We start from the raw sequence: 24,788 nt of genomic DNA on the forward strand, positions 1-24,788 counted from the left end.
TCAAACTTCATTTTTGCAGTGACACGAATATACCAAACTGCTAGGCCAAAATGAACTACTAGACACGGACGCATTTCATATTTCCCTATATATAGATAAACAGCAACGAATACGTATATCTTTTTTCTCTATATGTATAAGGGAAAAGTCAAAAAGTCTCAGCACTATTCGTAATGTAGACATAGCGTAATAAATTTGCATACTAACAATTTCATCATATAGAGAGAAAGTCATAACCCCAAAGTTGCAGTCTTAAAAGTTGAAGAGCTTGTAAGCTCGTAACATCTTATTTTTAAAGCTTATAAAACACTTCTCCTAAACACCCTCCTAAACCAGCCACTTTTACTATGGAAAATTGACATTATTTATAGACACACTGGTCATGGGGATGCTTCTTAATTTGCAGACGCACAAACACAAATCCACCAGCCCTAACTTGCTTGAAACAACCTACCAATTCTCCTTTTCAAACACAAGATTGCCTGAAAATGATGGCATTCACTTTCATGGTAACTCCCAAAGAACCAGAACTCATTGTCCCTGCCCAACCCACTCCTCATGAAATCAAAGCATTATCTACTTTAGATGATCAAGAAACCCTAAGGTGTCACTATCCCATGATCATGTTCTACAAGAGCAAACCTTCTATGGAAGGACTGAATCCTGTCAAGATCATAAGAGAAGCACTTGCAAAAACACTTGTGTATTACTACCCTTATGCAGGTAGGCTTATTGAAGGGCCTGATAACAAGTTTATGGTGGATTGCACGGCAGAAGGGGTGGTCTTCGTGGAGGCTGATGCTAGTGTCAGCATTGTCCAGCTCGGTGACACAGTTCAGCCACCTTGCCGGTACCCGGAATTGCTTGTCTCTGATGTCCCAGGCTCTGATGGGATGCTTGGCTGTCCATTGATGTTGGTTCAGGTAAAATATACTAGAATTCTATGCACAGAACTTCTCCCTGCATGCACTTAGGACAGTACTAATAGTCTGTGTTAAACTATTGTTACAAAATCCCTGACTTTTTAAGATTCTAGACACATGGAGCCCTAAAACTCAGGTCTTTCTTCAAGTTTGAAGGACAAATACATTATATACACTCTTAATCTTCTTCTTCTGCTTCTCCTCCTTTTTCCTGCTATTAGGCTTTTATTTCTCAGAAAGGTGCTAGTTCTAATGGTTCTTGTCGAGTTCAGGTAACTCGATTTAAGTGTGGAGGATTTGTCTTAGCCATTCGCTTCAACCACGTGATAAGCGATGCACTTGGCTCACTTCAGTTTGTGACTACCATGAGCGAGATGGCGAAAGGTGCACCAACTCCGTCCATACTACCTGTATGGAAAAGGGAGCTCTTAACTGCTAGACATCCACTGCATGTCACCCATACACATCCTGAATACGAAGAAGAGGGAAAAAGCATCATTCCATCTAGTTTAAATGACAAGAACCTAGTAAGACGAAGCTTTTCTTTTGGCCCCAAAGAAATCAAAGCTATTCGGAAAAATCTCCCTGCAGAACTTCATTCAACCTCCAGATTTGATTTAATCACAGCGTGTCTGTGGAGATCACACACAAGGGCCATACAATTTGACCCTGATGATGACGTGCGAATCATGTGCATGGTTAATGTGCGCGGTAAAAATTGCCTAGACTTACCTTCGGGTTACTATGGTAATGCAATAATCTGTCCAGCAAAAGTCTCCAAGGCAAAAATACTATGTGAAAGTCCATTAAGTTATGCAATAAAGCTAGTGAAAGAAGCTAGGAGACAAGCCACCCCAGAATATTCAAGATCAACAATAGACTTTATTGCTACAAAAGAAAGACCTAAACTCACAAGTCCATGGAATTTTATTGTATCAGATACATCTAAAGTTGGATTTGATGAGGTTGATTTTGGTTGGGGAAATCCAATATATGGAGGAACAATGTATGGTGGCACCTTCCACTATATTGTTTATGCTCATCAGCGCAATCAGAAAGGGGAGGATGTGATGGTGGTGCCAATGACCTTGCCTGTTGCAGTAATGGAGAGGTTCGAGGATGAGCTTAGGATATTGCTCTGCGATCTAATGAAAAATTCAAGTTCTCTGAGTCCCATCATGGTTCCTTCTAAACTCTAAATAGTTTTCAATATTGTCCAAGTATCATAGACTTATTTTTCATGCAAGCAGTGTAGATTTTATAGTAGACAAATATTATCTGGATTTTCAGAAGAATGTACAAAACTATCATTGTCTAAATACATTCTGAGAATAATAAGAATGCAAGAGACAACATGTTGGTCAATCGGGTTCGTCTACATAATTTTGGTCACACTATGAATGAATAATTTTAAAGCACACAGTTGAATGCATAATTACCTATTGTTGATCAAATCCAAGACAAAGTGAAGTATAAGGCATTAAATATCCACATCAGAATGATTATATAGTGTAACAATAATACATGATAGCAGCCCTTCTCGTTACAAGTATGAGGCACGTCATTTTCTTTTCTTTCTTATTATCTAATATTTTGAGAGGATTAACATGTTTCCAATCACTTAATTCATATAAAGAATAAACAGAAAGTGATTGGGAGATTTGTAAAGAAAACAAAAGCTCAACCCTACCTTTACAGTAGATTATGATTCAAGGCTGCCAAACCAGTTACAGATGGTTCTTGATAGGACTCTCGTTTCATATAGGGAAATGGCTTTAAGTCCTTGAGCAATAGCATCTGCAGGTGTGTACACCGGTCCTACTTGCCACCTTGGTTCCTGATGAAACAGAGCAACCATATATTCATTTATATTATCTCTATCTTAGTTTACCATCCCATGGTTTGAGCTTGCCTGTGATTCTGTGTAGGTTCAGGGAGTTTAGATGGACGTTCAAGGTATATACATTTTGGAGTTAACAATTTGGAGGAAAAGCATATGCATTTGCAAAGAGTGACCTATAAAAATTTCTGTCTACTCTGCATAAAGTCTGTACTTGAGCCGATTACAATGGACACCTTTGTTTCTCACAAGATTTACAGCCTTAAGAGTTCGAGACAGAAGAAAGTAACTCTCTCTATATTTGCTTAATAGGTATAGAAGTGGTGAACTCTCTCATCCATGATTACTCTCATACTTTCAATCTTTACCATTCAAACAAAACTCATCATTAACCTATAATATTACCTGTATGCATGGTGTTATATGGTTACCGCGTAAAACAACTTTCTCAAGTTTTCCGCAAAAAGATTCAACACGAGGCTTCAGCGTCTCTTCAAGGAGATCCGTCTCATCAATTGTGTCAAAGTCAAATTTAACCTGAGACAAAAATTGGCAGACTAAACAAGTTTCTATAAGACTCCATTTTGCTCAAGACCTAAAGATTCATAGTACTTAAGTACCAGTAACGTGTGCTGAATGTTATACAACTTCTTAAAACAGTCAAGATTCTCTGCAGGTGTTGGCTTGAACTCAGAAATCCCTTGTGCAACCTAAATAATTTATAAGATCAGATAACCTTAAATAAGTTCAGAACTTTATGTTGGAAAATCTGTTAAGGCATTGGACAGAAATGAGAGTTTATGTGAAGCACAAATGAAAAAGCATATGGAAAATTAGTAATTTCAAGCATGAGAGGGGTGAATGTAATATGTCCGCAAATAAGTCACTGACCTCAGGTTGTAAAATACTATGTGGCTGCATATACCTGGTTAAATACTGAGGGCAACTGATCAACAAACTTGGTCAAAGACACAGTAGCTTCTGGATCATAGTCTGGAAGAACTCTTTCAGCAATGTCTATTAGTGTCTTCAATCCATCTCCTTAATTTACACATTTGCAAAATTACTGAAGTATCATATAAAATGACAAAAACAAGACCATTATCCACTTCTCAAGATACAAGATAACCTATTACTCAGACAGACCTAGTTCGTGGTTTCCACAATCAAACAGGATTTCTAAGTCTCGGCTATGCCTTCAACAGAACAGAAATATCCTTTTGAGAAAACTAGGATTTCACAAATCGATTCTAGGATTACATTTACGAAGAGAATATTTCTGGTGATTACTTACTACCATGCACATAGTAGCCAGAAAGTGAAGCAAAGTCTGTAAGAGAACCGAGATATGATCTTCTATTAAAGCAAAGTTTCTAGAATACATTAAGAAGGTGGCAAGAAGCATTTTTAACATAATGTACCTGGGATGCTCTGAGCCATTGAATACATAGGGGATGTCTCAATCACTGGCATCATCTGTTTGACTAGAGGACCCAACTGCAGTGTTACAAACAGACAGATCAGAATCTGAGGGGATCTGCATGAGTCCACCAAAATAAACTGGGAAACAAAAAGGAAAACTTACTTTGGCCTTCCTAAAAGTCCTATGTACCGTAGTCAATAAAATTCCATCTCCTTATTTTGTCTATATGTATTGCACTACTTTGAGTACTTGATTATTTGAAACAACAATGTGCCATCATATGATGCATTCACCCATTAAAAGAGATACGAGAGCACAACTAGGCAAGGCTGACACGAGTACCAAGAAAAGGCCACAAGTATTGTCTTAAAAAAGTAACATCCAGTTGGCTTCCCCAGTAAAACCTTCATTACAACGGCAACTTTTTCATGAAATAGAGTGCGCTTAATGTTTTATATTTTTGTATTTATGTAGAGTACAAAACTTAAAACAATTATTACGAACTCTGAGCTTGTTTTTTCACAGGCATATTATACTTTCCGCCAATCAGCAATTATTTCAGTATATCATCCAAACACTATCAAGAAAAATAGAGCAAACAGCACCTGCTCGAAGTATGGTACTGCTTCTGATGCTGGTCTGTTGTTGTATGATATGATTGCATTGGCCTTCAACAAAAAATAGATTTTATTCCTCGTCAAATATCGCATTTCTCATTTCATGAAACTACACACGTATGGCCAGCTGGAACAACAAAGAGGCAGACTGGACCTTAGGAATCTTCTCACAGAAATAACTTCCCACAAGCACTTGAAGAAGTGCGCCATTGCTGCAAAATCATTGAAGTATGGAATCAAACCAATGCAATCAAATATGATTTAGGCAGCGGTAACAATAGCAGCAACCATGGCACATTTAACAGTTTATACTGAAGCCTGACTAAGCTCTTTTATAACAGAGAACTGATACAACTCAATGTTGCTGGCAGTTTTTCACAAACAAATCATTTATATCTGTGCCATAGAAGCCATACGGTTGAGGTATTAAGTAGCCACACATCTAAATTGGTAGCTTGACCACCACCAATAATCATTGATTACATTTTGATCTTTCTGTGACAACATAGAATTTCAAAAATTATCCAATACTCTAGAACAAATCCATGAAATCATATTGGAAGAAGTCAATTCCATCAAACTTAACAACCATGTCTTGACAACAACCACTAGTTGGAGTCTTGAATAAATTCACCTGTGTCCAATCGAGAAAAACGGTAGGTCAGCTATCTCAGCAGCTGAAATTCCATTCTCAGGCAATCCATTCATCAAGATCAAATCCAAACAAGCATGGAACCGCTCGTATATCTCTCTTGTAACTAGTTCATGATCAAAAGTCACATTGTACGGCACAGATATAATCAAGTACCCTTCTTTCGCCAACAGCTCGAGTAAGTAACTTTGTCCAGACAAAAAAAAAAAAAAAAAAGAAAAGAAAAGGGAAAAACAGACGACATTCAGCATTCAGCACCATCATGCTTATTGTTACAACTTCCAAAAAACAATACCATACAGTCTACCTATACGTCACTTCGGGCACGGCTCCGATGAAAGCGCCGCCCAAGAATTTAATCAAAGCCTTGGGCTTTTTGCCTTCTGTTGGAGGTATTACCAAACAAGAATCAAGCCTTCTGTACATCTTACCATTGCTGTAACCACTACCTCTAGGTTTTTCCTCACGTTTACCGATTTGGACATCAGAGTTGCGATCAATCGTCACGCGCGTGGAAGTCAAGCGGCGAGGCCTATCGTAAGTTCGGAAAGTGCGAGGGCTAAAGTGTAAAGAACTCTTAGAGGATGCGTATCGGATTTTGAGCTGTGGGAAAGTGTTGCAAGTGAGAGCAGCACCCGCCATTGAAAGCTTACTCTGCGAACTGCGAAAGCAAAGACGAGGAGTTCGAGCGTGGAAGAAGAGAGACAGGGGTAGTTTCGTCTTTTCATCAGAAAGCGTCATCGTAAATGTGGAGCGCGGGACGGGTGAACGTGGAAACGCCATGAGCGCTTCTTCTCATTTAGCAACTTTCGTTTCCTCTATATTTCCGTAGAATGTTATATTCATACTAAAGACGTGGGGGGAAGTTGGAGTAAACGCGACTTTAGTTGAAGAATGATTTCAAGAATAAATCCTTCATCCCACAGTTTAATACTACGTATTTGCAGACGGAAATCTCCCGCTGCCCTGCTTCCTCAGGTATTTTCTCTTTCACTATTTATGCTGAATTTGAGAAAAAATTCTAGGGCATTATGTATGTTTCAAGCTTTTTTATTAATTACTTGGATCGTTTATCGATTCAAAAGATGAATGAAGTTGGTTGTGGGTTCAAAAGGATTTTTCTCGGGAATTACTATCAAGGCATTGAAGCAACTGCACTTTTTCGGTATTGAAAATAAAGATAGTAATTGTTTTGAGCGGCATGTGCTTAAAGTTTGTAATCTTTTTCTTTATATGCCAGAATCATGACTACGAGTTGTTATTGCTAAAATTACCTGCACGACTAACTTCAGAGGAAAAGAATACAGACAGGGTGTGTGTGTGTTTGTGTGTGTCTTTTTGCTGTTTCCATTATATTTTAATTTGGTAGAACTCTAGATTTGGGCACTTCCCACTTGAGGTTAGGTTGTTCACAACTTGTTTAACGTCAATTGGATCCATACAAGTCATTTTATCGAGGGTTCATCTATGCAAGGCTTGCCTAGCTTGTTTCAGAAATATGCAAACACAGTGAGGTTGAAGCTCATTTCCGACAGGAACCTTTTGTTGAACCTCTAAGTTCACTTATAGGAGGAGAAGGTTCTTTACAATTGTCCTGGTAATCTTGAATCACGTTAGTGAAAGCTAGTTGCAGGTCGTCTTGTTTCTAAGAAAGAAAGTTTTCCTTGTTCTACTTGTTCCCATATCAACTAGTTTCATTGTATTTTCTTTCATGGTGGTGTTTTACTGATACTATGCAGAATGGGGTTTTAATGATTTTTCCCGTAGGTACAGATTTTAATTTATGGGTTTGCCAAGATTTACATGTCCCAAGGGAGGGGATGGTGAGTCCAGTCCTCACCTTTATGTGGCTAACTGTGGCCCTGCAGTTGGACTTTCATATGACACTATTGCGTCTGTATTTGGTACATACGGAGAAGTCAAGGGAGTCTGTGCTGCGGACGAGAGTGGGACCCGTGTTATAGTCTCATATCATGATAAGAGTAGTGCACAAGATGCAATGAAGGCATTGAATAGACATCCATGTTCAAGTCTTGGGGGTCGTTTGTTGCACATTCAGTATTCTGTACAATCACTTGGTAAGGTACTGATTTCCAGTCCCTCAAAATTTTGATGTCTTGATGTGCATATCACTTCTAACTTTCTCAACACTTATATGAACTTTTTTATCCACAATGCTCCTGGCCTTCTGCATCACGGTTTTTGCACCAGCATGTGAGCTGATGAGCTTCATTCTGGTTGAGTTATTACATGCTGCTGCTTTCTAAAATATTTGCTGCTTGAGAGGCTATTGTTATTTGCTGTAATGTCTTTTGTCTAATTTATTTCGCATAGACTATGTTGATCATCTTTTAAGTCAAGTGTAAATGCTTACACCAAAAGTGCTTTTATGTGTTTTGAATTGTATTTGAGAAAGTCTTGGTGATGAGAATTAAACCTTGTATTGTGGAAATTTTTGGTGTACCTAAATTAGTTATTGAGCCTTCTAATTTTTATATTTCCTTATGATTTTGTGGAACTTAAAGGCTCACCTTCCTCTTAATTGCCCCCTTTTCTTATTGTTTCTTTCTTTTTTCTTTTGGGCTTTGAAACCTTGTCGGATAACTTTACATCTTCTTAAGTCAAGAGGCAGCATTTTACTTAATGTGTTCTCTATACTTTTAGGTTAATAACACTGACTCAGTTCCAGTATCAACATCAGCTTCAGGCTTGGACATTCCTGGACTTTACTTAATGCATGACTTTGTCACTCCACAGGAAGAACAAGTTAAGGATCACATCTTGGAGTAATATATTCGCACCTGATCAATTTGCTTTTCCATGTAATGTTTTGTGGTTGTTCACGCATCACTCTAGAAGTTTTTTGTTCTTTTCTTTTGCAGGAATTACTTGCAGCAGTGGATGATAGGGCATGGCAACATCTTGCCAAAAGAAGAGTTCAACATTATGGGTATGAGTTTTGCTATGATGTAAGTTCTTTTGAATTGCCGTTTGGCCTCTCTATATGATCTCTAGTCATTTAACAGAAGAACATACTTTTAAGTTTTCATCTTCTTTGTTTTTTGACATTGTTATCTTTTGACTCCATGCTTCCACGATTGAGTAATTGAAGATGAAAGATTCAAATAGCATGTAGTTACCTAAAAAATTTCCAATTTAGTTTCCATGAGGCATCTGCAGTTATTATGCTGAAATCCTACTTCAAACTGAAGATGTTTATGTTGTGTGAACAATGGAATAAAATCATATTGATGTATAGAGCAAACTTTGAGCAAAGATTTTTTTCAGGACCAATCAGTATAGGAGCCTGAAAATTGGGGTCATAGATATAATAATACAATGGCATCAGCTAAGATAATGTTACTAGGTTATGTCAAATCATGTTCCAAGGAATCACATGATATTCTATGGCAATGCTGAATGCATCACGTATTCCCCTTTAAAAGATGAAGGAAGAGAAAAAGTAACTTTTTCTGTAACACTTCTGGATTATGAATCCTCAACCATTAACAACTGATCCAATCAGTTTTTAGTTTTATTTTAATGTTTTTGCACTGGTCAATTATCAGCACCAACAAGTCAAAGAAAGACTAAATTAACCTCCTGAGATTTTCCTTTCTCCTCCCTCTTGCAGATAAGGACTGTTAACACGAATCATTACTTGGGTGAGCTTCCGTCCTTTGTGTCTCCAATACTTGAAAGGATCAGAACATTTCAGACACTTGATCATTCTGCCGATATAGCTTTGGATCAACTAACGGCAAGTAAATATATGCTTTGAAGACTGCAAATGTTTACTGACTGATGTTCTAATATCCTGCTTTCTGAAACTGTTCCCTCATCTAACTGTTGTTTTGGTATGGAATCATTGTTTCAGACGTCAAGCTTAACGAGCTTCCTTTTCTGAAAAAATAAGCAGGTTAATGAGTACCCACCTGGTGTCGGTTTGTCCCCACACATTGACACCCATTCTGCATTTGAAGATTTAATTTTCAGCCTTTCGCTAGCTGGCCCTTGCATCATGGAATTCAGGAAGTATGCAACTGCTGTGTGGCAGGAGAAGTCGACCTCAAGTTCTGATGTAGGGGAACAGATCTCTGAAAAGAACTCAAGTTTTGTTAGGAAAGCTATTTATCTTCCACCTCGATCAATGCTACTGTTATCTGGAGAGGCTCGATATGTATGGCATCATTACATTCCACACCACAAGGTACAATTTTGTCTTCTACATCAGACAACTACTGTTTTGCCTTGTTATTCACGTTTCCAGGAAATCCGTCTTATTTTCTACAAAGGCAAAGTTGTAGGAGATCTCAAGTCATGCAACTCTTCCTTTAGATTTCACTTTTGAGCAATGCTTGATAAAATTGCCTGTGACCCAGGTGGATAAAGTGAACGACAGTCTGATCCGTAGGGGTTCAAGGAGGGTGTCCTTCACATTGCGGAAGGTATGTGTATTTAGACTTGTTCGATCTAATTATAGCTTAGATTCTTGTCCATTGCAATCAGCACAAAATATGTTGCTGTCAGAACAACTTTCGTTTTCCCAGGAAAACCTTCTACTGGTATCTTACTGGTTTACTGGAATTGGGAGACTGCAGCACCCTATTCTATTTTGAGTCTGCACCTCTTTTCTTTCGGAACCTGGAAAGAAGAGTTGTTCTGATAAAGTAATTCTCCGCAGCAGTCATCCTGAACGTCAAATTCCATATCATTATACCATGCAGGAGTGATTTTACAATAATCACTGTATAAGAGGAAGACATGCTTCATGTCTGAATAAAAGAGGAATTAAAGAAAATGAAAAACCCTTAATTTATCCCTTGTGAAGCAGTTCTTTCAAAAGCACATTCGACATTAATATTAATGATTACTTGGTAGCTGACTACCTAAGAAATTGAAGATCAAATTTAGGTTGAGGATTTCAGAATAAGTTACTCCACGCATCACTTGTGATTACACTTTCTGCGTTTCCATGGATCAGTTCCAGGCGTAAGTGTAGTAAATAAATTGTCTGATATTTTATAGTATTCTTGCTAAAACATACATGCCTTTCTAATGTAATCTAGGTACGGAAAGGCCCTTGCCAATGTGCATTCCCTCAGTACTGTGATTCTCAAAGATAGCAAAGGAAGAAACTCCAAGCCATTCATATTTTTCATCAGAATTTTGTAGACAGCTCTATTTGTGATCATGGGTAGAGATTCCAGTAATCAACTCTTGATTTTCAAAGCCATTGGAACATTTGCTGGATTGAGAGAAGATGCAGTTTTCCATCTGCAAACCTGTAGCGCCAGTTTTATCTTCTAAAAATTTTAATGTATGAGAAGTTGTGATAGCTGTCAACCTTTTCCACTGTTTAAATCCCCTAAGACATATTTTGGGTACAAACTTTTGACCAGCAGAATAATTAGTTTCCTTCTCATGGGCAAGTTCATCCATACTTGGTATATCCTTGTTTCCTTCATAACGCATCTGTGTTATTTCATGCATACATTTAAGGCATAAATGACACTTTGTTCCTCAAGTAGGGTCTATATTTACCTTGTCCAGTGTTAAAAGCATAAAAGAACATGGGAACTAAGAGAGCCGCATTGACAAGAAATCAGTTTCCTATAGATTTGCTCATGGATGGTGGTTCTCCACAAAGCTGTTCATATGGAATCTATGCAAGGATTTACATATGCGTCTTTGTAATGTTAAAAGGTTAAAGATGGAATCACCATTGTACACCATTTCAATTACAACTCTGACTTTACAGTAATATAACACAGACGACAGTAACTGTTAAAAGAGGATGACAAAAAGGAGTGAATTTTAATCAATTCCATCTCTTTCCAGCCCATCCACTTGTGTATGTGGATGCCGGCAGCTGGTTTTACACCACCACAACTCTCCTTCCGCCCCTAAGTTTCATCTCTCGTACCCAAAGGTTAAATATTCGAAGAAAAATTAAGATACTCAGTTGCTGACATCTCCTGCAGTTAGGAAAATGAGAAAACCAGAAACCAAGTCACAAGAAAATAAATGAACAATGTAGAGAAACTTTCCTTGTACAGTAGCTTAGAGAGGATAGATTAATGTGAGGTTCTAGTACATGACATGAATAAAAAAACTGTTAAATTAGCATATTTCAATGCCTGAATAATTTAGGAAAGCTCACCATGCATGCTTTTAATAAAGTACTCAATTTCTGAGAAGCATATAGTTCTTTGGATCAAAGGCGAGGGTTGTTGAAATACAAAGAATGAAAAGTGACGGCAATCAGGATTATTTCTTGGTCTTGCAGTCTCGACCAGCCTCGTGAATCCTTCTCGGTCATAACATGGCTGTCCATTCTGACCGGCAACACTAAGCCCTTGGTCCCAAGCTGCATTAAGAACCTGTGGACTTCGAATTTTATTAACTGAATCTAATAATAATAACTGAAACATCTAGCCAGCAACAATACTATTTAGCAAAGGTTTGATTCAAGTAGACTGCTTGATGCATGGGGCCTTGAGACATGGTATATATATTTATAGCCTAAAGGTGACCAACCTGCCAACTCAGGGCTTCAGGGTCTGACAATGCATCATCAATTTCCTGATATGAAGCCTGCATTCCTGAGATGACAAATTTTATTCTTGCTGCATGCTTTTTCAGCACTTCAAACAACGGAGAATAGCCATCCCGGTTAGAAGAGTTATAATAGCCTGCAGTGAGTTCCGCAGCATGGCTTGATGTCTTGTACCACCAATAAACCGCTGGAATCTAGATCATAAGTTTGTCAATTTCCATCTGAATCTACAAATAGAAACTCGGTGGATAATAAATAAATAAGAGAAAAAGTCAGGGGAATGTGAAAAAAGTACATTGACGACTATCTGTATATCTTCAAATGCAAGGCTTGCAAGGGAGAGAACATTATCAGCATGATCTATTAAGACCTTTGTATACCACCACAGGAAGAAGCGTCCATAGTAGCTGTCGAAATCACCTCTTTCACAGAAGAATCCAGTTTCATGTGGCTTAGAATTATAATAACCGGCATTGTCAGGCCCTCTTCCCCAGAAGGAGTGTCCACGGAGTTTTGCAGCTTTTTCGAGATTTTGCAACAAATATTTATCATAACACTGGAGAAACATGAAAATGGATGAATACAGATAAATAGCATGATCAAATTTCTAAACAAAAGCATGCAAGGTTGCAGACAATCAACAGGAACAACCTACAAACGCATCTTGAAAATACTGATACAAATTCCTATATGAGATGTGTCAAACTTAACTCATTATGAGTTAGGAAATAAATGGACTTTTCTTTCCCAAAACTAATGAGAAAAATATACATTTCCTTGTGCTAAACTAAGACTCGAATCCTGTCGCCCCTAAACTGTCCCCAGTTTTATCAATTTCTCCAACCAAAATGATATTTCAAAGTAAGAATACACTAAGATTTACCAGATACCTGAAACTCACCAATACCAGGATATCTCCAACCCATCCTTTCCGGAAAGGCAGGGTACTTCAGCTCTCCAGAAGCTCCTAGCCCAATTTCAACAGCAGAAATGAGGCCTTCAGTGAACAAATCATTGAACTCAGTTCGGAAGCTTCTCATGAAATCAAAGTAGACCTGAAATTAGAGATAATTATGGATAATGCTGAAACTAATACAAAATATTAATTGGTCCAATACCAAGCTATATGATTGCTTTCTAGAGGACATCATGCCAAAATCATATGGTGAATGCTCGGTAGGAATATGAAGAGCAGAGCTACTGACAGATATCCCAATAACACAAAGAAAAAGGTGAAAAGATCACATATCAAGAAAGCCTCTCGTGGAAGTCTTGAAAGAAGAACACTATAAGTACCTAGGAACACTATATGATTGCTTTCTAGAGGACATCATGCCAAAATCATATGGTGAATGCTCGGTAGGAATATGAAGAGCAGAGCTACTGACAGATATCCCAATAACACAAAGAAAAAGGTGAAAAGATCACATATCAAGAAAGCCTCTCGTGGAAGTCTTGAAAGAAGAACAGTATAAGTACCTAGGAACAGGGTTTGATCTTAATTGACTAACAATTTCAGATTCTCCAAGTTTACTTGCTTGAACCGAATTGCACAAAATCATGGGAGATGGCTATCTTACTGCAACATGAACCTAGTGAATGTGGTTTATTCCATAAGGGTTATGAAAGATGACTATCCTCACTGCAACATGAACCTCAAAACCTGGTTTAATAGTTGTTCATCAAAACAAGGGAATAGACATCCTAGATTTGAGAGGGAAGTGCAGAAGCACACTGACACCAACTGTGATTCTTGGTTAGGCAAAATGTAATCAAGTACCTACTGCATAAAGGCACACAATTTCATAACAATAAAACCAGAGGCACGTCCAATCAGGTCAAAGGCACTTTTTAGCTGATCTGAATTCCTTATAAGGTTAACGCCATGCATCTGTTGCTTTCTGATATTCCCTTTCTGTTTTCTTCTTTATATATACCCTGCCAATAAGTCTTGTGACCATCTGCTAAGCATTTTTACTCCTGGCGGTCTATTTGAGTTGTTGAATTTCAAAAGCAAAGAAGTGCTAAATCTCTCAGAGCCAAGAAGAAAACAAAATGAAGCCCTAAAAAATATGAGATGCAAATTAAATACTTCAAAGTACTAACAACGGCAAGTACGAGAAGTGAATTATAAGGTTAAATACAGCAATACTCACAGCACTAAGGTCTTAAGAAGCTTTAAAAGGCTAAGAACCATCACTCGTGGAGAAAAGGTGAATAAGATAATAACAAATTACCTCTATGCCAGTTCTTCCTCTTAGTACTCGTTCTTTGTCAATTCCCCATGAAAGGCACTCAGTATTTCTTCTTCCTTCACGATCTGTGAAGAATATGTCCTGATTGCTTTTCCCAATCTCCAGAACCCATTGAGGGAGGGATATGAATATGCCACCAGAATCATGTCCTCCATATTCATGAAATGCCATTATCACCTTCAGGAAAAAGAGACTAAAAAATAATTTCCAAATAGAAGTTGTGAAAGAGACGTGCTTTAAGCATACCTTTAAAATATTCCTCAAACAAAAAAATATTTTTTTATAAAGTAAACATAGCAGTACCTCATTGTCAGATCCATATATACAAAAAGACCATGACAAATGATATTTAAGTGAGAAGATATCACCAAAAAATGGAAGTCTTATGTCTTCAAGATCCACGATACTATCATGATGAGATTCAAGTTGGTAACCAATGCACAAAGCAGGGACAAAATAAATATGTAACCCAAAATCCATATTACCTGCAATTTCATCCTAAACTCTCGGATAATGTTAAACATTTCCCTGTATCCTGCCCATTCATACTTCTTCGGTGCCCATGCTTCAACAATGCCCCACCAACAATCCACCACAATGCCATCAACATGTAAAGCCTTCAGATGCTGTAATTCCTCTTTAATACCTTCGGGATCCATCAACTGGCAAAAATTGTTGATCAGGCCAGTCTGCAAGAATTGATTGCAAAGAAATTATTTTGCATACTAAAAAAACTTATCAAGCGAACAAACAGAAAGAAAATAATATGAGAGCAGCATTTTATAATAGTGCTTCAAAAGCAAATTGGAACGAATTGCACACTTACAGCAAGCCTCACATAAACAGGGATATAAGAGGTTCCAGATAGATCATTTCCATGCTCCCTGCAGTGAACATCTTGCACAAGCTGCAAGAATCAAACGTGATGGAGAGGAATCATTCATTATGCACAGAATCCAAGTCTTTGCTCATGCCTTGAAAATGAAGTTTAAGCACTAAACGCAACAATACAAAAGAAGCCCATGTGTAATACATTACAGTCAAAGGCTTACAGAATCCTATAAATTTCTTCCTTTTTGATTATTTCATCCATAGTCAACATATGTTGAACATACTCCAAAGAAATTATATTTATGTGGATAGAGATTTGAAATACTGAGCTTCTTGATCATTGAGGCAAAAAACCAGAATATTCATTTATACCATTCAGACAATCCATGGGCAATATGCAGCACGCGAAGAAAAACAAAAAATAGCATTCAGTAGTCTGACATCACAAATCTAAAAAAAGGAGTGACATATAAAGTCTCTTAACATCTTAAATTATGTTCTAAAATTTAATGGTCTTTAACGTCAGCATTGAAATGACTTCCATGTCAAGAATTCTTTTGGATAACTAAGGAGGCACAGCAGTGAAAAGCTTCTTTCACAAACTAGCATCGTCTTTCAGCACATTTAGGAAAGGAAACTCGAATTCACCTGTCTTGCCTCCAAGCATTCAGGGGAGTTGATGGCAGTAGCACTTGAATACTTATCAAGCTTCGCATCCCTCTCAGCAGCAACAGAATCAAGTGATGCTGGTGATAAATTCTCATCAACTCTCAGAGCTGAAGGCTGACAGTCAACTGATGATCTCATGGAGCAGTTTTTTACCGAGCTAGAATATAGTGGGCTTTCAACTGAGCGAACAGGATGTGCTCCCTGCTCAAATTAGCAGCAACTAATAAGAAAAGACAGTATGGTCTTATCATGATAGATGATATAATCATCCCACTGACCATGAGTCAATATGTATACTATGGCATCCATCACAAGAAATCACGATTACAGTATAACCACTACAATACGACAAGTTATCTATATCTAGTCATTAGTTAAACCAAACCCAATTAGTTTGGAATTTGTGACCCTCACAACCGACATTACTTCAACGATTACAATACAACCACTATAATATGTCAAGTTGTCTGATATCTATTCCTTAATCAATCAAAATACTCAATTAGTTCGGGCTCACAACTGACTTTACAGTTTCTGACATTCATGGCAAAAGGAAGACCATGAAACGCGCTTTGCAACTTTATACATGCACCAAAACACAAATGAAGATTCAATAGTAACTAACTTTCTTCGTCCCTACTAAAAATTTTAATTCATGAGGAAGATTCATTTTTTTATAACCATCGCAAAAGCATCCACATTATCGTAAGGACGCCAAATCAACGTTAAACGCCATTCAGGAATTTAAACTAATACTTAATAATAACTAAAAGAAGCATATCAAAACCCCCAAAAAAAACCCACATTCAAGTAAAAGAGTATATTTGTTCATTAAAAACATTAATTTCCAACTGTAAACTAAAATGTAACACTAACCAAAAACTATAAGAACTACCAAAAGAAAGAGAACTCGTACTAAAATTCATCTACTCTAAATTTTAAAACCTACTCACCATGTTAGGGGCATTAATATTATTTTGTTGAGCGGAATTAAACTGAGCCATAGGCGCCTGCGCCGCGGGAGCCGGTGAAGAATGTCTGTAGGTGGTGCCATCGGCTTCGACAGTCCAACCCGCTTCCCGAGCGAGGGCAGCGATGACGTCATTCATATCGGCGCGAGCAGGGAGGGGGAAGTTGCCATACTGACGGAGACCGGCGAGCATTCGGCTGGTGATGGCTCTACGGTGACGCTCTCGAAGCTTGGTTCGCTCTTTTTCCTTTTCCCTCTCTTTCCTGCTTTTGGTGGGAGTGGAGGAGGAGATGGTGGTGTTATTGTTAGAGTTTGTGGCGGCAAAGCCTCGGGGGCGGCGTTGAGGCTGAGGTTGGGGATGGTAGGGGTGGGAGGTGGTGGTGGGTGGCGGAGGTGATTGTTGGGGTTCGAGATCTTGTGCACCGGCGGCGAAGCTGTGGTTCATTGTGTTGACATTGGTGTTCATTTTTGCGGCATCTCTCACTGTGCTCAACACTCTCTCTCTCTCTCTCTACCCTCTTTATCTCTCTCTCTCACACACACACACTTTTGAGTAAATAATTGTTTTGTGTAATTACTTCTATTTACACTTTGGTACTCAATAAATCAAAAATTACTTTTCATGCCCAGAAAATTGAAAGTTTTGGCATTTTACCAATCTAACCTAAGATAATGATGGCAAATAGTAGAATGTTTGTTCCTCCCCACCCCCAAAAAAATAAGAATAAATTAAATTACAATCCACTTTCCTAATATCTAATATATAAATCACTACTTATTAAAAAAATAATATATTTTCAAATAACAAAAAATTTTATAATTATAATAAATTTTAAAACAACCCATTAAAATTTACTTAATACATTTTTCTTCAAAAATAAAGTTCTTGATTGTTTAGAATTGCTCAATAGTTGATTTTCTGTTAATTTTTGAGCAATTTAATGAATTGGGTTAATTTATTAATTTGTTTTTGGGTTTCAATTTAGCCAAATTGTCAAATGTACCTCAAACTAAATTAAAATTGGTGATATATAGTTCATGGGACCAAGTCGGATTTAAGTTAGAGTAAAATATGTGTAATTAAATCATTTCCCTTTCTTTTGTGGAATTGGTGGAGGGAATTTTTTATTTTTTCATGTCATCAATTCCCATCAATTATTTTGACAAAAATCAAATTATATATAAATTGAATTTTGGTATCAATCATGTTTTTTAATATTGATTATTTGGGGAAAAAAACTTAACATTTTAAAACATGAAATTACTGTATTTTATGTTTAAGAATATCACGTAAAATTGAAAACATGCTTCACGAGCTTCTTGTATTAGTTGATCTTGAAAAATTCTAAACGTAAATGCGAATTGAATTTTTTATTTTAAATTTTATAAAATTATTTTATCACTTTAAAGTGTATAAATCTTTTTTAAATAAATATACAATAATATTTATTTTTTATATGTGATGTATATATATATACATATTAAACGATTTAAGTAGAAAATCCAATTGATGTATCTAACATAATGCTCTCAATATCTTCTCCAAGGCCCAAAATTAATTTTTACACTGAGGACGATTTGATTTACACTTGCTATTATATGGGGCTAAAAGTGAAGAAAAATTTTTGGTATGGGGTTAATCTGTAAATACGAAGAATCTAGTCGTGAAACACGGAGCAAGACAGCACCGGCCTTCTGAAGTCATTTTCGGCGCCCGTCTAAAAAGATTCTTCCACAGCACCACCAAACCCGGCGGCGCAACCGATTCACGACGGAAGATGTTCAGCTCCAGAAATCAAAGGTCAGAGTCGTATGGTATCCCTGTAGCAGGCAACCACGACCTCCCATGGAGAAATCTCCCCACTGTGAATTCCGACGCCTCCTTTTCATCTATAACACGAACGCCGCGCCATTTTATCCGGCCCGAAGTATCTGCCCCAGGGCCCGTATTCTCAAACTCAGCATAGTAAACAAGATCCCCGTCCCTGTTTTCGTGCATTTCTCTCCAACCCTGCTTGGAAATTCCTTCCAGGTAAGTTTTCATGAAAACTGTCCTGGAAAACTTCCCCCAGGGCCTTCCCAGGAACACTCTCTCTCCACCCAGCGGCCTGAGTTCTTCCGTCAGAACCACCCTGGAATTTTGGATTACGAAGCCACTGCCACCGTCTCGTCCGCTTCGTTTCTGGGCAGTTATGACGACATCATCACCCGTGTGTTTTCTGAGAAATATGTTGCAGTTCTGGAAGACGGCGGTGGAGTCGCCGCAGATCATGTCCATGGACCCGTATATGTCACAGTCTCGGAAGAAGTGCCTGCCTGGAAATAGGAATAGTGTGTCCTGATAACTCTCGAAGCTGCATTTGTAGAAGGCCGAGTGATCAGAATGTGATCTCAAGGCCACCGCCTGGCCGCCATGGCGGCCTGCCGTGTTCCTGAAAGTGATGCCCTCTGCAATGAATCCCGATGCTTCCACAGCTGCAGTTCAGTAAACAAAATACAAAGTCTAAAAGTGTATACAATGAATGCAAGTGTATTCATAAAGAAAAAATCGAAGTACTTATCACATGTATTGTTACATACCGAATGTAGCAGATGTATAGGTATCTATTCCATTGTGGCCTGAATGCTTATTCCCTGTGATAATCGTCTTCCCTATGCCATCTCCAATCATCCTTACGTCCTTCAAATGGGAAGGTATGACAACGTACTCGTTATAAATACCCTTCTTCAAGTGAATCAAGAACCTACCACCAGCTCTACTCTGCGCAGTGTCTAGAGCCGCCTTTATGGTTTCTAAGTCCCCTGAGCCGTCCTTCGCGACTACAATTTTAATTTGGGCACCTGTGGAAGAGGCTCTTATAGGATAAGTCCCTTCCCCCAGGGGGCTTATGCTAGGAGCTGTTCCCTGCTGCTGAGATATGTTCTTGAAGTGCCTAGACGTCTCCTTACATCCATTTTCTTGTTTTCCACTCAGTTTTCTTTCAACTTTCATCAACAGAGCAATAGTACTGTTGTTAACAGCTATAGCATTCTCAACCAACTTATAAAGATGACTTGAGATGACTCCTAAACGATTTTCTTTGCTTTTTCCCCTCACTGATTCCTTGTAACACTCTGCCACACTTGCCAAAGCCTTGTTCAAAGGATCTTGTCTACCGTCATCAGAATCAGCACTGATGGCAGTAGCAAGGTCATGAATGGTAGCATCTATGTGATTGCCGCAGCTCTTCCATCTTGTCTTCTCCCTCTCAGTTTTCAAATTATGTACGTTTTTCCAGACAATTTTGGTCGCATTGACAGCTTCTTGTATAGCAAGAATCATGGTTCCTTGTTGAAATTGTTCAAGACTAAATTTATCAGGATAAATGAGCTGAACACAGGACTCACAGATTCTCGGATTTGGTGTTCTGCTGCACCATATTGTTAAGTTCCAGCGATCACTAGCATTACAGACTCTGAGTATTGGGAGAAGTAGTGAAACAAGCACTAGAAATGAATACAGAATACTGCAACCTTTCGTCATATCAGCTGATTTGTGGAGTTCCAGTTTCTGCAGCTTAAACTATGAGGGATTTATATTAATTGAGATTAAGAAGCAAGATTTCAATTTTAGTTTCATAAAAACTGTAATAATGAAGTGTTTAATTTGCTTTAATGTTGTTTTAATTCCTATGAGTTCTTGAACCTGTCAAGAGGTTTGTGCTTTATTGGGCAATTAATGCAATCCAAAACGTTATATGACGTTCTGGTTTTACTAACTGCGCCCTTGGAGAGTAGACTTTCCTGGACAACATAAGGAAACAAATATGGCCGTGTTCTGTCCGGGTACGTTAACTGAGTATCAAAGGGAGAAAAATACGAGAACATATGCTGGATTGATGGAATAATACAAAAGCTGAGCCCCAGAAAGGGGGGGGAAACGATGACCTCAAGGACAAAGTGGTATTTGTGTCCTGGAAATCCTGATTACGAGACCAAAAAAGAAGAAACTTCTGGACAAGACTCAGCTGCAAATAAAAGAAACAGCACCCTTTTTGAAAATATATGTTAAAGAACACTCGTTCAAAATAAACACCTTCAATGTGTAACTTCAAAACTTCAAGCAGGAGGTATTTTTGTCACTATAAAGCCAAAACTATCAATACGGAGCAACTGATGAATTCCAGCAGCAATACAGAGCTTGTGACCCATCGTTATCCAGATATAAACTTGACTATGACCAAGATGGAGATCTCTCAGTTGTCAAATGTGCGGTTGGTCTTAGAAGTGGTAAGTGTGAAACAATGTGCCATCAACTCCCTGCAGTTAGTAAGTCAGGTCGGCAGATGTCCCCTCTACAAAGCGGACATACCCTGAAACACAGCACAATTAGCTCTAGCTATAAGTCTTTTCTCCAAATTTGGCAGAAGACAGTTAAGTTTCAAAATATGGGAAGAATTTATAAACATCAAATAACAGCGTAAAGGTCAAAAACCTGTGAATTTCTTTGAGCCATTTATCGATACACGCTCTATGAAATTCATGATGACAAGGTAGTATCCGCATGCTATCTCCATCGTCATACTCAACAAGGCATATGTAACATCTGTTAAGCGTTGAGGGACAAATGGAATTAAACAGAGTCCGAAATCATACTCGTTTAAGAGGCAAAAGTCCTTTCATCTCAACATTGTGCTAAACAAAGTTGAAGTTAAAACATTTACTCACTGTGCAGCATCATCGCATGTCTTCTTTCTCGATTTACTAAATATCTTCAGAGGCAGGGAGTCAACCACTTCATTGGGTGCTGGAACGGATCCAATGGAAGATACAGAAGGCCGAGAGGATAGAACAACAGATTGCTGGTGAATTTCATCCAGAACCTAATTAAAATGAGTGCAAAAGATTCACCAGGTTGTAGTAAGGAAAAAGGAACGCAAGTCATCCATCCATGGATCTGTAACATTACCTCAAACAAAGCCTCGGCTAACATGACAATTCTTGATATGCTAGCCCTAGCATTAGCATCATCATTTGAATTAGCCTCTCGAGCAGCACTGCGGCAACTGCAATGACCTCCTCGATGCTGACCAGATAACATGCAAGACCTCTCATGAACAGACAGGTTCTCGAAGCGGCTTCCTAGTCGCTGAAGCGCACGCACCTAAGATAAGATTGGTAGATTGTTATACAGAATGTCAAAGACAGTCTCTTATGATTATGTTGCAATTACTATTTATAAGAACATGGGAAGAACGCCGCATTCTTATGATCCAAATAACTTGAATTGCTGTGGAGCAACATCAGCCACCTAATTTAATGAGCTGCAGGCGGTCCATGCAAGAATAGTCTTTTATTCTGAATCTATTGAAGCAGAGCCCAATAATTGAAAAGAAAATAACGTGGCTTTTCTTAGTGTCACTAAGGAGATGTTTCAAGAGGAGAAATTCCACAATTTCAAACATTCCAAGTGCCAGCAGCTAGTGCTTATTGCTTTGGCCAGTCTGCTGAGATTGTTTTCAGGAAGGTCCACTGACAACTGACCAGAGGCTCACGAGTTCAATGAAGAATGCCAAGCACCGCATATGAAGTTCACATCAATTCCATTCATTCAACTGAATTTACTATTAGGAAGATATAATTTGCATAAATGTATATCGATTAGTCAGATAGCAGATGTTTTACCTGAGATCTTATTCTTCTTCTGCGTTCAAGAAAATTTGATCTATGTTCCAGTAGATCACGGTACCTGGTCTCTCTTGCACGTGGGGTTTCATACACATAACTTTGACTACCATAAAAAGGGTTAGAGAAATTAGATGGGACATTATCAGAGGAAACCTGCTGATTGAAGTTATTATCATCAGATGTTGCTTCTGTTTCTGCATGGCCTAGACCCTGTCTCCCAGTAACATGGCGAGTAAGTCCGACTTCCCTGTCTTGTTGAAAATGATATAAATCCATATCAGCAGCAGGGGTTCTGCGAAGAACTCTGTCACGAAGTCTACCAACACTTAAAGTTCTACTAAAGCGAACATTTCGTTCTACAGGTTCTCGGGCAGTGAACCTTCTTTCGGCATGTCTTATCCCAGCACCGTCAGAGTTAATGTGATTTATAGGAGAGAATAAATTTGGACTACAGTCTACTCTTGCATCATTTCTACTCCTCAAGACATCATGACCAGAATTTAATTGCCGACCATCTTGAAAATTATCAGAGAGATCAGGACTTGAATTAGATGTACAATCTTCATCTCGTGTCCTCGGAGATCTGTTGCTGAAACAAGCAGGAAAGAAATCACAACCTTGTGGCCTATAATTTCTATTTACCGAACTACTGGAAGGACCAGCACATTCTTCTTCTTCTTCTTCATGCGAAATCGTAAAACCTGTAGAAGATGCAGGATAAGATCTTGCAGACCCCAAACTGCTTGCTCTGGTTAGACGGAAGCTTAAGTTTCCAGGATAGAAACTGAAACGAGAAAGGAACCGACTTGGAGGATTCAGTGATCTAGAGGAGAAATCCCTAGAAGTATTGCCTTCTCTAGACACTGTATTGGTGAAGCTTGATTCACCCCACTCATTGAGCTCAATCCCGGAGTTCATACAGTTCGTTTCATTACTCTCCTCAGCTTTATCTGTCATGTAACATTCAGCTGAAACTTGGCAAGAACCAGATTTATTTTGACTTGGACAAGAGACGGTCTTGCCATTTTCTTCACTTGTGCAATCAGAGACCTAAAAGTGTCAGGACGCTGTTACTTAAGAAATTCATAGAGCAACAACTGTGACTAAAATATTACAAGAATGTTGCCTTATTGAAAGTCAGAAGCATGCTTTAAATTCACATCAATGATATGATTTTTTCCTGCAAACCAGAAATTTAAGTCATTCGATATATCCTATCTCATACTCAACATAACCAAAGCATACTATCCCACATCTTTCCACTCAAGACACAGAGCAATTTAGCATAACAGCAAGCATGGTGGACAGCATGAGTATTAACCAGCAGACACAATCACCAGTTCATGGAAGGGTAATGAGTGCACATGTTCATCCAAGGTGTATGTAATAAAAATCCAAACTTTTGCTTTTTTCACATTCTTCGATTAAGTTAAAAACAAAGTTTTAAGTAACATCAATGGCGACAATGGTGCTACATCTCAATGCCACCCTAGATTCCCAATTGCCTACCTCGGTCAACTTCACCACAATTTTCAAAAATCGCAATCCTAAGGTCAGTTCCACGAAATAAAGAGGGAAATATCAAACAAAAGTTGAAACTCTACTAGAAATTTTCACGCAATCAAGAAAGCAACAGGGTGCAATGTAACAATGCACCACATATTCGGCACACACAGAAGCAATTCCAGCACCAAACAACCACTTTACTGAATAAAATCACGGAAAAAACGGATCTTCACAAAAGAAAAACACAGGAATCACTAATAAACAAGTAAAACACAACGGGAGAAGTGATAAAACCACCTGGGGTTCATCATTATCAGAGCGGTGAGATCGGAGACAAGACGACTTCAAAACTCTGCTTCTGGTGGATCGGCTCCTCCGTACAACAGCTCCAGAAGATGACGATGAAGAAGAAGGAGGTGATGGGCCAGGCGCATTGTGCTTGCTACTGCTCAAACCCATTTCTCTTCACTCACTCACTCATCATTCAGATGAACTGAACGGCCTTGATGCGGAAGAAAGATCTGCTGCAAGTACTGGGAGTATGTGATTATCCGCTACAACATTCAGATCCAGAGGTTGATGATAATTATTGCATTTCAAAGCTAACTGTACTAGTTTTACAGTAAATGATTGCAGGCATGAAGTAGTGGGGGTTGGGGGGGGGGGGGGAGGTTAGTAGGGGGGAGCGTGAAATGTGGCAGTATTTGGGGTTCAAAATCGAAAGTTGGTCGGGACGCCATTTCTGCAGACATAAGAACTTGGGACAAAACTTATGGGCCCATGGGGGAATTGGCCCATTTTCCTGCTTTTGCTGGCTGTTAGCCCATTTTTCAGAATCTATTGGGCCAGAAGAAAGTTTTTTCTCATGATATTGGG

General features: G+C 38.5%; 5 protein-coding genes and 1 pseudogene across 16 annotated transcripts; 2 read left to right on the top strand and 4 right to left on the bottom strand.

The window, feature by feature from the left end:
* The first annotated feature begins 305 nt into the window (after nucleotides 1-305).
* Nucleotides 306-2,288, top strand: LOC105164989 (methanol O-anthraniloyltransferase-like). The gene is made up of 2 exons (XM_011083856.3): nucleotides 306-923; nucleotides 1,196-2,288. Exons 1-2 carry the CDS (start codon nucleotides 489-491, stop codon nucleotides 2,120-2,122), a joined length of 1,362 nt encoding a protein of 453 aa, XP_011082158.1. The 5' UTR covers nucleotides 306-488; the 3' UTR covers nucleotides 2,123-2,288.
* LOC105164990 (initiation factor 4F subunit (DUF1350)) lies at nucleotides 986-6,238 on the bottom strand. Of its 3 annotated transcripts, none has more exons than XM_011083857.3 (10): nucleotides 5,763-6,238; nucleotides 5,438-5,641; nucleotides 4,958-5,015; nucleotides 4,792-4,854; nucleotides 4,185-4,260; nucleotides 3,689-3,804; nucleotides 3,384-3,473; nucleotides 3,169-3,300; nucleotides 2,614-2,760; nucleotides 986-1,391 (listed from the first exon to the last, which is right to left on the bottom strand). In XM_011083857.3, exons 1-9 carry the CDS (start codon nucleotides 6,236-6,238, stop codon nucleotides 2,626-2,628), a joined length of 1,350 nt encoding a protein of 449 aa, XP_011082159.1. In that variant the 3' UTR covers nucleotides 986-1,391; nucleotides 2,614-2,625. The 3 variants fall into 3 exon arrangements, with proteins under 3 accessions (XP_011082159.1, XP_011082160.1, XP_020550274.1); XM_011083858.3 differs by lacking the exon at nucleotides 986-1,391 and adding an exon at nucleotides 1,879-2,015; XM_020694615.2 differs by lacking the exon at nucleotides 986-1,391 and having other exon boundaries at nucleotides 2,390-2,760; nucleotides 3,689-3,801.
* Nucleotides 6,239-6,295: 57 nt separating this feature from the next.
* Nucleotides 6,296-10,896, top strand: TRM9 (RNA-binding (RRM/RBD/RNP motifs) family protein). Of its 5 annotated transcripts, none has more exons than XR_016065980.1 (9): nucleotides 6,296-6,433; nucleotides 7,223-7,538; nucleotides 8,120-8,221; nucleotides 8,338-8,424; nucleotides 9,090-9,215; nucleotides 9,375-9,665; nucleotides 9,838-9,903; nucleotides 10,006-10,125; nucleotides 10,525-10,896. XR_016065980.1 is itself a non-coding variant. In XM_011083863.3 (8 exons), the coding sequence occupies exons 2-8, from the start codon at nucleotides 7,239-7,241 to the stop codon at nucleotides 10,579-10,581; spliced, it is 1,029 nt and encodes a 342-aa protein (XP_011082165.1). In that variant the 5' UTR covers nucleotides 6,296-6,433; nucleotides 7,223-7,238; the 3' UTR covers nucleotides 10,582-10,896. The 5 variants fall into 5 exon arrangements, 1 of the variants encoding a protein (XP_011082165.1); XR_016065981.1 differs by having other exon boundaries at nucleotides 7,229-7,538; XR_016065982.1 differs by having other exon boundaries at nucleotides 6,298-6,433; nucleotides 7,195-7,538.
* Nucleotides 10,897-11,049: 153 nt separating this feature from the next.
* BMY2 (beta-amylase 2) lies at nucleotides 11,050-17,282 on the bottom strand. 3 transcript variants are annotated; one of them, XM_011083853.3, is made up of 10 exons: nucleotides 16,723-17,280; nucleotides 15,749-15,970; nucleotides 15,096-15,176; nucleotides 14,755-14,958; nucleotides 14,252-14,446; nucleotides 12,905-13,069; nucleotides 12,310-12,570; nucleotides 11,996-12,208; nucleotides 11,619-11,838; nucleotides 11,050-11,433 (listed from the first exon to the last, which is right to left on the bottom strand). In XM_011083853.3, the coding sequence occupies exons 1-10, from the start codon at nucleotides 17,203-17,205 to the stop codon at nucleotides 11,417-11,419; spliced, it is 2,061 nt and encodes a 686-aa protein (XP_011082155.1). In that variant the 5' UTR covers nucleotides 17,206-17,280; the 3' UTR covers nucleotides 11,050-11,416. The 3 variants fall into 3 exon arrangements, 2 of the variants coding, with proteins under 2 accessions (XP_011082155.1, XP_088737950.1); XM_088881824.1 differs by lacking the exon at nucleotides 11,050-11,433 and having other exon boundaries at nucleotides 11,484-11,838; nucleotides 16,723-17,281; XR_002287268.2 differs by lacking the exon at nucleotides 11,050-11,433 and having other exon boundaries at nucleotides 11,700-11,838; nucleotides 11,996-12,201; nucleotides 16,723-17,282.
* Nucleotides 17,283-18,252: 970 nt separating this feature from the next.
* On the bottom strand, nucleotides 18,253-20,262 carry LOC105165101 (pectinesterase pseudogene; annotated as a pseudogene). The gene is made up of 2 exons (XR_016065705.1): nucleotides 19,320-20,262; nucleotides 18,253-19,214 (listed from the first exon to the last, which is right to left on the bottom strand). The product of XR_016065705.1 is annotated as a pectinesterase pseudogene (transcript).
* Nucleotides 20,263-20,595: 333 nt separating this feature from the next.
* LOC105164987 (RING/U-box superfamily protein) lies at nucleotides 20,596-24,582 on the bottom strand. 3 transcript variants are annotated; one of them, XM_020695001.2, is made up of 6 exons: nucleotides 24,207-24,582; nucleotides 22,404-23,456; nucleotides 21,688-21,882; nucleotides 21,447-21,580; nucleotides 21,214-21,324; nucleotides 20,596-21,091 (listed from the first exon to the last, which is right to left on the bottom strand). In XM_020695001.2, exons 1-6 carry the CDS (start codon nucleotides 24,369-24,371, stop codon nucleotides 21,031-21,033), a joined length of 1,719 nt encoding a protein of 572 aa, XP_020550660.1. In that variant the 5' UTR covers nucleotides 24,372-24,582; the 3' UTR covers nucleotides 20,596-21,030. The 3 variants fall into 3 exon arrangements, with proteins under 3 accessions (XP_020550660.1, XP_020550659.1, XP_011082154.1); XM_020695000.2 differs by having other exon boundaries at nucleotides 21,447-21,601; nucleotides 24,207-24,581; XM_011083852.3 differs by having other exon boundaries at nucleotides 21,447-21,601; nucleotides 24,210-24,580.
* Nucleotides 24,583-24,788: the final 206 nt, after the last annotated feature.

Source organism: Sesamum indicum, linkage group LG6 (assembly GCF_026168435.1).
Source record: "Sesamum indicum cultivar Baizhima isolate 11 linkage group LG6, ASM2616843v1, whole genome shotgun sequence".
Lineage (NCBI taxonomy): Eukaryota > Viridiplantae > Streptophyta > Magnoliopsida > Lamiales > Pedaliaceae > Sesamum > Sesamum indicum.